At 40.1% G+C, this 11,959-nt stretch overlaps 1 protein-coding gene across 2 annotated transcripts in view; it reads left to right on the forward strand.

Moving 5' to 3' along the window:
- LOC138855133 (uncharacterized) overlaps positions 1-11,611 on the forward strand; it is a 31,897-nt gene extending 20,286 nt beyond the window's left edge. For both annotated transcript variants that reach the window (XM_070102576.1, XM_070102631.1), the window contains one exon: positions 6,654-11,611. In XM_070102576.1, coding sequence (XP_069958677.1) covers positions 6,654-7,990 — 1,337 coding nt within the window. In that variant the 3' untranslated portion in view covers positions 7,991-11,611. The remainder of the gene's footprint in view (positions 1-6,653) is intronic.
- Positions 11,612-11,959: the final 348 nt, after the last annotated feature.

Consider the following 11,959-nt stretch of genomic DNA (forward strand, 5'->3'; position numbering starts at 1 on the left):
TGGCATCTGAATCAATTGATGAACGACAGTTGTGCAACACACTGGTATTTTTTATTCTGGAAACGTTTCGCCAGCCAGAGGCTTCGTCATTCCAATATAGAGAACGGTGAGGTAATTAGTCCCTCAGCCTGGAGATATGTTCAGTCTGTCTTGATAGAAGATGGCCCGAATATATCATCTCCAACCTGAGGGACTGATTACCTCACTTTTTCATTTTTCACTGTTTTTTCTCTGTATTGGACTGATGAAGCCACTGGCTGGCTAAACTTTTTTACGAATTTCTATTTTCTAAACCATTTATCTTAATATTCGAAACTATTTCTTTTGTAAGAAATTTCCTATATCCTTTAATTATTTTTGTCATTGTTTTGTTAGATATTTTTATGTAAAGTAAAAGGACACAAGTGCAACTAATGTGACATTTATTGTGGCAACGTTTCGCTCTCCAGGAGCTTTATCAAGGGTAATGGCTTGATAAAGCTCCTGGAGAGCGAAACGTTGCCACAACAAATGTCACATTAGTTGCACTTGTGTCCTTTTACTTTACATATTGTCGGTAATTCTACCAACTTTATTACTAGATATTTTTAAAACCTTTTTTGTATCCCAGTTATGCTTGGTATCCATCATACAGAAGGAAAAGAAATGTTAACGAACACGCAATTAATTCCCAGTATGATCAGTCGCTGATAAATTAGACACATGTGCAACTCTTGGGTATCTTTATTGAGGAAACGTTTCGCCACACAGTGGCTTCATCAGTCCATACATAGGAGAAACTTGAAGAACAGGAGGAGAATGAGGTAATCAGTCCCTCAACCTTGAGTCGATGTGTTCAGTCCATCAATCTTGAGTATATTCTACTCAAGATTGATGGACTGAACACATCGACTCAAGGTTGAGGGACTGATTACCTCATTCTCCTCCTGTTCTTCAAGTTTCTCCTATGTATGGACTGATGAAGCCACTGTGTGGCGAAACGTTTCCTCAATAAAGATACCCAAGAGTTGCCACATGTGTCTAATTTATCAACATGTCGGTTCTCTGAACCATTCATCTACATCAGTGGTTCCCAAACTGGGGGTAAATTACCCCCTGGGGGTAATTTAACCATTTTTGGGGGGTAATGGAGGGGTGACAGAAAAAAAGTTATGAATTCTGAAAATCAAGAAAACAATGCGGTACCCGGTATGAGGATTATTGTTAACTTTGTCTTAGTATATAAAGTTGTAAAGTAAACCTATTATAAGTAAGTAATAAAGTTAAACCAAATAACAATAAACATCAAAAACTAATATACAGTATTAGAAAAGAAGAAATATATAGCTAAGTGTGTGGAAACCCAAAAGTATTTTGACAAGTATGCTTCAGGACAAAAGTCACTCAGTAGCCCAGATCGACCTGTCCAGTACGCGTCACCCACTTCCTGAGGCTGCCTCTATTTCACACTGTCAGTTTATATGTGAGCATCAGCCGAGGTAGACATAAGCTGGTATGTATGTGTACTGCCCTGTGCAGTATATAGTTAGTATTTACCCACTGTTACTGTGAATTTGTAGCTATTATTAATTTTATATATAATGTATGTGTGGTTCTTACGTTTTCAATGGTTTTGCTAGGATTAGCAGAGTATGCAAGGCTGTATACGTTCACGTTTAGCCATATATATCAATAATAACAACATTTTGTGAAAGGGGTAACATGCTTTATGTGGCATGTTAAATTGGGTAACAAGCTGAAAAAGTTTGGGAACCACTGATCTACATGATCAGTCGCTGGAATTAGATAATCTAGATAAGCGCAGAGCATAAGATGTGACTGAAGTTATACTAGACATGTGCAACACTTGGGTATCTTTATTGAGGAAACGTTTCGCCACACAGTGGTTTCATCAGTCCAAAGGAGAACGGGAGTAGTTTGAGGTAATCAGTCCCTCCTGTTCTTGACCGTTCTCCTTTGTATGGACTGATGAAGCCACTGTGTGGCGAAAAGTTTCCTCAATAAAGAACATAAAAAAGAAGGAACACTGCAGCAGGCTTACTGGCCCATGTGAGGCAGGTCCAAGTGTCCTACCGGCTTAAGCCAATGCCCCAACCTAATCAGGTCAGGTCACATTCACTTAAGGAAGGAACACTGCAACCGGCCTAGTAGCATAAGCTAATCAGGTCCAACACACACACACACACACACACACACACACACACACACACACACACACACACACACACACACACACACACACACACACACATGTATTTATCTAACCTATTTTTAAAACTTCACAACGTTTTAGCCTCTATAAATGTACTTGGGGGTTTGTGCAATAATGGTATATAAGACCGACAAGTTGAAATTAAGACACGTGTGCAACATCTGGGTATCTTTATTGTAGACGTTTCGCCATCCAGTGGCTTCATCAATACAAATTCCAGGACATAACTTGAAGGCAGTAGAACTATGTACAGAAGATGAGGTAATCAGTCCCTCAACCTTGGGGTAGGTGCGAAGAGCACCGTAGTCGTGGAGAATCTCCACGACTACGGTGCTCTTCGCACCTACTCCAAGGTTGAGGAACTGTTGTTAGGTAAGACACACATACAACAGTTAGGTATCTTTATTTCGAAACTTTTCGCCTACACAGTAGGCTTCTTCAGTGAGTACAGAAAAGTTGATAGAAGCAGAAGAGACTTGAAGACGATGTAATCAGTCCATCACCCTTAAAGTTTTGAGGTGGTCAGTCCCTCAGTCTGGAGAAGAGCATTGTTCCATAGTCTGAAACAATATGGAGTTGAAGTGACAGAAAGGAGCCTTATATAGCCTTATACTAGTGACCTACGTCTCGCCTCCTGGCGCTATATAAGGCTCCTTCCTGTCACTTCAACTCCATATTGTTTCAGACAATACTCTTCTCCAGACTGAGGGACTGAGCACCTCAAAACTTTAAGGGTGATGGACTGATTACATCGTCTTCAAGTCTCTTCTGCTTCTATCAACTTTTCTGTACTCGACTGAAGAAGCCTACTGTGTAGGCGAAACGTTTCGAAATAAAGATACCTAACTGTTGCATATGTCTTACCTAACAACCTGTCGGTATTTTATACCATTTTAATGTTGAGGAACTGATTACCTCATCTTCTGTATATAGTCCTACTGTCTTCAAGTTATGTCCTGGAATTTGTATTGATAAAGCCACTGGATGGGGAAACGTCTACAACAAAGATACCCAGATGTTGCACACGTGTCTTAATTTCAACTTGGGGGTTTGTTCCACTCATCCACAACTCTATTATCAAACCAGTGCTTTCCTATATTCTTCCTGAATCTGAATTTTTCCAACTTAAAACCATTGCTGCGAGTCCTGTCTAGGCTAGATATTTCCAGCACGTTATTTACATCCCCTTCATTTATTCCTGTCTTCCATTTTTGCACCTCAATCATATCCCCCCTGATTCTACGCCTTTCTAGAGTGCAGATTCAGGGACCTCAGTCTATCCTCATAGGGAAGATTTCTGATACATGCGATCAACTTTGTCATCCTCCTTTGTATGTTTTCCAGAGCATTTATATCCGTTCTGTAATACGGTGACCAAAACTGTGCAGCATAATCTAAATGAGGCCTAAACAAGGAACATCAAAATGGTATACAATACCGACAGGTTGTTAGGTAAGACACATATGCAACAGTTAGACAACTTTATTCCGAAACGTTTCGCCTACACAGTAGGCTTCTTCAGTCGAATACAGAAAGTAGGCAGGAACAGTAGAGATGTGAAGACGATGTAATCAGTCCATCACCCTTGAAGTCGTAGAATTTGAGGTTGTCAGTCCCTCAGCCTGGAGCAGTTCAGTTCCATAGTCAGGAACTATCTGAAGATCAAGCGACAGTGCAGAGACTTAAATACTGTCGGAAGGAGAGGTGCAGGGTAGTAGTAGTAGTAGTAGTAGTGAGAGGCCACTGAGAGGTCATGTCCCTCTCAGATCCAACCCTTTTTCACTTGAAAAGCTTGTCCAAGGTGTTTTCTGTACCAAGATGCCATGTGTTGCAGTATACCATTTTGATGTTCATCCTGTCAGACACTGCAACACATGGCATCTTGGTACAGAAAACACCTTGGACAAGCTTTTCAAGTGAAAAAGGGTTGGATCTGAGAGGGACATGACCTCTCAGTGGCTACATTTTCACTACTACTACTACTACTACTCTGCACCTCTCCTTCCGACAGTATTTAAGTCTCTGCACTGTCGCTTGATCTTCAGATAGTTCCTGACTATGGAACTGAACTGCTCCAGGCTGAGGGACTGACAACCTCAAATTCTACGACTTCAAGGGTGATGGACTGATTACATCGTCTTCACATCTCTACTGTTCCTGCCTACTTTCTGTATTCGACTGAAGAAGCCTACTGTGTAGGCGAAACGTTTCGGAATAAAGTTGTCTAACTGTTGCATATGTGTCTTACCTAACAACAAGGATGTATAGAGTTGGACAACCTGAGGACTCCTATTATTTATGCTTCTTGATATGAAGCCAAGGATTCTATTAGCTTTATTGCGAACACTTATGCACTGTTGTCTTGGTTTCAGATTACTGCTAACCAGAACTCCTAAATCTTTTTCGCAATCCGTAATATTAAGATCTACATTATTTAGTTTGTGGCATGGTTATTTTCCTGTCCAACATTTAGAACTTTGCATTTGTCTATATTAAACTGCATCTGCCACTTCTCCGACCACTGCATCAGTCTATTCAAATCTTCCTGGAGTGCTCTAATGTCCTCGTCAGAATGAATTCGACGGCCTATTTTGGTGTCATCGGCAAACTTGCTGATGTCGCTCTTTATGCCCTCATAAATGTCGTTTATGAGGAAATGGTATGGTGATACCTACAAGATGTGGACATTTATTAAAGGAAACGTTTCGCCACGAGTGGCTTCTTCAGTCCTAATACAGAGAAAACTAAGAAAACATGTATATATATATATAGTGGCAGGAGTCACCTCCTTAGTTCCATTACTACTACTACCACCACCACCACCACCACCACGCGTCACCTGACTCCTGCCACTATATATATACACATGTTTTCTCTGTATTAGGACTGAAGAAGCCACTCGTGGCGAAAAGTTATCTTCAATAAATGTCCTGAACTGTACATAAGTGTCTTTTTCCACAATGTCGTTTATGTAGATTGTGAACAACAACAACGGGCCCAACACTGACCCCTGTGGAACACCGCTCGTGACGCCTCCCCACTCCGATTTCTCCCCATTCATGCAAACTCTCTGCTGCCTATTTGTCAACCATGCCTCGATCCAGGAAAAAATCTCCTATTCCATGTGCTTTAATTTCCCTCAATAATCTCTGATGTGGGACCCTGAAATCCATGTACACAATATCATATTCATTACCATGATCTACCTCCTCAAATACCTTAGTGATAAAAATTAATAAATTCTTAAGGCAGGAACGCCCCTTTGTAAAACCATGCTGAGATTCGTTGATTAATTTATGCTTTCAAGGTGGCTACGAACTGCCTCGGCAATTATTGATTCCATAAATTTTCCCACTATGAAGGTTAGGCTCACTGGTCTATAGTTCGAAGCTGTCACCTGCTTTGAAAATAGGTATCACATTTGCCATTTTCCACTTATCTGGCACCATTCAAGTCTGTAGTGATATGTTGAAAAGATTAGCCAGAGGTTTGCTAAGCTGCTCTTTGAACATCAAAATGGTATAAAATACCGACAGGTTGGTAGGTAAGACACAAAGGCAACAGTTAGGCAACTTTATTCCGAAACGTTTCGCCTACACAGTAGGCCTCTTGGTACAGAAAACACCTTGGACAACCCTTTCAAGTGAGAACTGTTGGATCTGAGAGGGACCTGACCTATCAGTGGCTACATTCTCACTACTACTACTACTACTTCCGACAGTATTTAAGTCTCCGCACTGTCGCTTGATCTTCAGATAGTTCCTGACTATGGAACTGAACTCTCCAGGCTGAGGGACTGACAACCTCAAATTCTACGACTTCAAGGGTGATGGACTGATTACATCGTCTTCACATCTCCACTGTTCCTGCCTCAAATTCTGTATTCGACTGAAGAAGCCTACTGTGTAGGCGAAACGTTTCGGAATAAAGTTGCCTAACTGTTGCCTTTGTGTCTTACCTACCAAGCTGCTCTTTACATTCCATTACAACCCTTGCATACAGTTCATCAGGGCCTGGGGATTTGTTAGGTTTTTATTTATCTATTTGTCTAAGGACCATGTCACTTGTGACCCTAATCGATACCCAAGTGTTGCACATGTGTCTAACTTATCAACTTGTTGGTTCTCTGAACCGTTCATCTACACGTGACTGAAGTACACAAATTGAAAATATGATTAAGGTGTATAAAATTCCTAAGGTATAGCTGGCAACAATTGGTTTAAAGTAGCATCACTGACTGGAATACAGTGAGTAGTTCTAAGAATGTAAGACAAATACAAGAGTGAATTGCATGCACTAGTAGATATATTCGTGTTTTTGTGTTTTCTTGAATACTTACGGGTAATTCCCTATATAATAATGTTGTAATACATTTAAATTAATTTTTTTTTACTTCATGATGGCTTTAGATATGAGATTAACTGTAATTTTTCTCTTGCAGAAAGACCGGTAACCGAAAACCAATCACACTTCAACACTTATAACGTTGGTTTATCTCCAGCTCTGAACAAGAGTGTGCAATTCTTCGGCGGCCCAGCAATGTCCACTGACTCCACTAGTTACATTGACCCCGGCTCTGCCAACCACGTCCCTATTAGTCCTACTGGTTCAGTCATACGCGACTCTGACAGTTCTGGATACTCTTCAAACAGCCCAGGCGCTCACTCCGTCTCTCTCTCTCCTCATCCTACCTTCGGGCCAGGGTCGCACACCCCGCAAGCTTATGGTAAATATGACGGTAATCAGTACACGTTCCCGTCTCGATACCAAGCAGCCGCCCTCCCAAATGGCCAGCAACTTGGCTATTATAACCAAGTGGCAGGAACGTCAACAGCAGCAGGATCTCATCAAATGGGATATTATGTGCCATATGAGGGTGAAGCCACTGACAGTTCAAATGCTTCTTACGTGTCAACAGCCCCTGACAGTAAATCACTTCCATCCTTCCATCAGCTGCAGCACAGCAGGAGCTTACTGAAGGCCGAGCCACCTGGAAAACTTCAGCAGTCGTTTGCTCATCCTCCTGGTTGCATGTATAACACTGATCCTGCACAAATGCTCAGCCACTCGCAAGGTTTACCGCACGCCTATCAGCCGACAGTTTTGTCTACTGCCACAGCGAAAACATTTGACAATACTTGTCAGCCACATCCCCGGACTTACAACAGTATTGGTATCTTCGGCGACTCTCCAAGCCCTACCTTTGAGCCCCTTTTTCCTCGGTCTCCTCTCCCTACATTTTCCACCATACATCCACAAACTGATATCTCTGCACATAATGTCGGTCACCCATCTAATCCCATGTTTACAACTTCCAGAGCCAAAGCGTATTCTCAGATTTCTTCACGCTCTGTTTCCACTAACTCTTCTTCCTTCCGTTTATTCGGTAATTTGTCGTCCACCGCTGCTCGGGCTGCTCCCTCACCCTGTATGCCCTCTATGAATGGCAGTCAAGTTAGTCAGGTTTATCCTGGGAGCACAATGTGTAGTGAGGACCAGAACGACGCAGAAGATGAAGACGGTTCTCATCCTTCACAGTCACGAGTCTTCAAGCTTGGACATAAGTCAACATGCGAAAAATGTGGCATTAAAGTGGCCTCATCGGGACATCTTTACAGACACAAAGATTCACATGGTGCAAATCGACGTTTCAGGTGCACCAACTGTGATTGCTCTTTTAGCCGTCACGACAACCTGAAGAATCATATGGCGCGTGCTCATGAAATTGGTGAAGTATTGCCAAGCAAAATTAAGCGTAGGAGAAGCCATGAAGTTTAAAGTTAACAGTATAGCCAGAATTACTATTAGTTGCAATGGCAAATGCTCATCTAATGAATGGGATGATAATAGTAGCATTCAGTTTCTCGTTAACTAAAAGTTAAATATTCGTGAAGATGTTAAGAGTTCTATTTCAATGTCATTGCTTCTACTGATATTGATTTTTTTTAATTAAAATGTTTTAAAACGACACTGTTTAGGAATCTAATCTGGATGAGGAGGCCATGCTATATTTGTTGTAATAGCGATATGATACCAACAAATAGTAGGAAAAAGTTAAAATGGGATCGCAAGTACTTTATTGGAAACGGTTAGTCCTGGGACCTCATATGTGGGTAGTAATATATAACCCTGAGAAGTAAGGTACTTGTGTGCCAGTGAGATTTCGGTTTAGCGGTAAGTTACCTAGCGGCTGTATCAGGTGACTTCACTAGACGCAAACCTCACCACAGTCGGGTCCCTTCCTGATTATTTAAGCCTTTGTTTTCCTATCCATGTAAGCATTTGCAGTGACCAAGTTCCAAAAAACAAAACGTTTCCAATAAAATGTTCGTGTTTACATTTTTTCTAATATGTATGAGCGAGTTTCGTATGTATAAATGAGTTTGAAGTCATAACATTCAGGATATAAGTTACCCAGCATCCTGACATCGTTACCACTCAGTTATTCATATCCTTGCACAAGTACGGGTATGAAAATCCTGCAAACTGTGGAATATCACATATGCAATACTTAGTAGACGCTCACAAGATTTTTTTCGATCCAATACAAAATGCATGAACACAATATATGGCGGGAAAGCTGAGCTGGGTATGATCAGGTAGGTGCCTAAGCATGCGTCAGCGGCTCCTTTAGAACCAGCTTGGTGAGCGATCCTTAGATGCTAAAATTATGACGAGCCTACCTTCACCTGACCTTTTGGTATATATTGTCACATTGCATGTGCAATGTATAACTTGAAAAAGTCCCAGTGTTGGGTGAAACATCGTCCTTAAAATTAAGCTTTCGTCCTCAGATAAATCTGGGTACTTCGCACAATGTAATTGTAAGTTTTCTAGCAAAACAGTCAGACTTTACAGTAATTCATTCACTTCCAATCTCGAGGTTGAAGTACATTGATGGACAGAGTTTTACAATGCTTCCCTCTGCACAGAGCTAAAAGTTATCACAATAAAAGCTTGTTCAGCGCATATCTCGTCTCTAACTCTAATCTTTGTTTGGAGATCTTTGTCAGCGCGGAGAGCAGTGTGGCGAATCTTTTCCATTGTTTCTCGTGTATTTGGGAATTTGTTGCATCCTTGTCCAATAACTGTTAACTCGCCTGGCAGTTGTTTGAAAATGGAAACAGACATCATATCTTGAAAAGTGTTGCTTCAAATGGATCAACCGAACTGATGTTATTTTTCTTAGTAAGGTAGTGTTTGTATTTTTATATATACTTTTTTTTTTTTACCATGCAAGGAAGCACGCAGAATTTACCTCCGTCGTCGTCTTCGCTCTGCTGCTCTACCTTCCCTTCTCGCTGATGGACCCACCTTTCATCCAGACACTCTCATTGACTTTTTGACAACAACTGACTTACTTCACAAATTCTGATACCTTCAGCCCTTTCTACTTCAATCTTTTGCTACCCCCTACCCCCGTACTCTCCCCTGCCCCGCTGTTTTCTGTAACCTACTGATCATCCCTCCTCCCTTCTGCCATCCAATACCCTCGCTTCCTTCCCTACCCTGCAGCGCTGTATAGCCCTTGTGGCTTAGCGCTTCTTTTTGATTATATAATAATAATAATAATAATACCATGCAAGGAAATTTGATGCCAAGAACTAACATTGGATAATAGTTACATTGAGAATTTTTATGCCGCCAGACTTAAGAGGGGCTGGAAAAACCTTTTTTGTGATGAATGGTTTGAAAAGCCGACAAGTTGAAGATTGAGACACTTGTGCAACATTTGGGAATCTTTATTCCTGAATAAAGATTCCCATATGTTGCACAAGTGTCTCAATCTTCACCTTTTGTTTTATTAACGATTTAAATATTCTTTTTAATAATTAAACTATTTTAGAACAGAAAATTTAAGCTTCGTATTTCACTTTGTCCAGATACTGATTCAGTATATTTTGGGTCGTTTCATTTTACTATTTTTGAATTGTTAAATTTTGTTGCGTATGGGGCTACGGAAGAGTTTTTTGAAGTTTTGTACTCATTTTTTAAGTATTGTATTAATTTGCTTTTTTTGAAGCTGTACAGTAATTCCACACGGATTACAACAATGCAGTGGGTATACTTTTTTATTTATCCAGCACATTTTGTTAGAAAATGCACTGATATTCAGTAGACATTTATTATATTCACAAAAATGCTCAAACTAGTAAGGGGTACACAAAACATAGTACTACAGAGAGTCTCGCTATACTGGGTGATCATTGTTTTAACACCATTGCTTCTCAAGGTTGCACAAATATTAAGCATTGTGTATCATTGGCAAGGAAACTCGTATTCTGAAAGTTTGTTCTCGCCTCCAGTGACAGCTCCTCGACTTTATATTACGAGACTTTGCTTATTATTTACGGAACTGTGATTATCTTTGTCCTGTGATAATTAGGACAATAAAATTGTCCCTTACTGCTTAGTCAGGTTACAAAGGAACCCGCACAGAGAAAATAAAACAGAAGACGAAAGCGCACATTTTGGTTATCCATCAGGTCCTTCTTTGACATTCTTAGCAGGTCGAAATAACTTGCATTTGAGTTTCTTAATGTGGGTTTATTTGTGCCATTAGTCAGATTTATTACATTTTGGTGCTTTACATCAGTCAATATTTTCACGCTACTGTCCCCTCAAGGAAGGTTCCTTGATGTTGGTGAGGGGCTCTTGATTTAGGGAATTGGATCTGTGCTCCAGTTCCCCAAATTAAGCCTGAATGCCTTCCACATCCCCCCCCCCCCCCAGGCGCTGTATAATCCTCCGGGTTTAGCGCTTCCCCCTTGATTGTAATAATAATTCACGCTGCTGTTGAGGCTATGGACGGGCGGGTCTGTGGAGCAGAACAGCTCTGGCTTCCAGCTCACAAGTCTTCAGTGTAACCGTAATGGTATGTGAATACCGACAAACCAGAGCAAATAAAATCTAAAGCAGAATGAAAGACTATAAATAAACATGTAAAAGTTTGCCAGTTTATAAAGTTTTTCCATACTACATTATAGTCTTATTTGTTGCACATCTTCACGGTTGAGGCACCGTTACCAGTTAGTCCAAATAGGCTTTTATTTAATTGATTTATTTCCAAAGCACATGGGAATCCTCCTACAATAATTAGAAAATGTTTTTTACAGGGTCTAATGTCTTTGTTAATTTGTTTAGGAGATGAGCATTTGTGAAATCTGATTCTCACACGCATCAGTAATTTTAGGAAATTATCATTTATCTGTTTCTTACAGTTAAGTTTTATATGAATTTTAATTAACGAGATTGTGTAAATTTTGCAGTGCTCATTTTCGTATTATATTCAATTCGATAAATGATTTATGAAACACCTTATCCTATGTGAACTTAGTATATTGATGGCTAAACAGTGTTGGGTGTATTGACTGACAAAGAAATTAAATTAAAATACTATATACCATTTAATTATCCTTAACGAATATTGCAGAAATTCTCACGTTAGAAATAGAACATAAGAATGTTAATGTTACTTGTTGCATATTTAAGTGTTTTTTACAGTAAAGTGAGAATGTTCTGCCTAGTAGTAATTAGTGTTAAGTGACTAAAAATTACTGGTAAAAGTAACCAGGTGAGAAGTTGAAGGGGTATAAAGAAATGTTCGAATGGAAATGATCCTAAATGGATGAATAATAGGCTAAAACATGTTTTGGGAGAGAAGATAGGAATTTATAGAAGCATCAAGAGGTGAGAGTAATCTTATGAATCTGAGGAAGGTGATGAGTTTTAGGTAATCAGTCCCTC

The sequence above is a fragment of the Cherax quadricarinatus genome, chromosome 1, assembly GCF_038502225.1.
Source record: "Cherax quadricarinatus isolate ZL_2023a chromosome 1, ASM3850222v1, whole genome shotgun sequence".
Lineage (NCBI taxonomy): Eukaryota > Metazoa > Arthropoda > Malacostraca > Decapoda > Parastacidae > Cherax > Cherax quadricarinatus.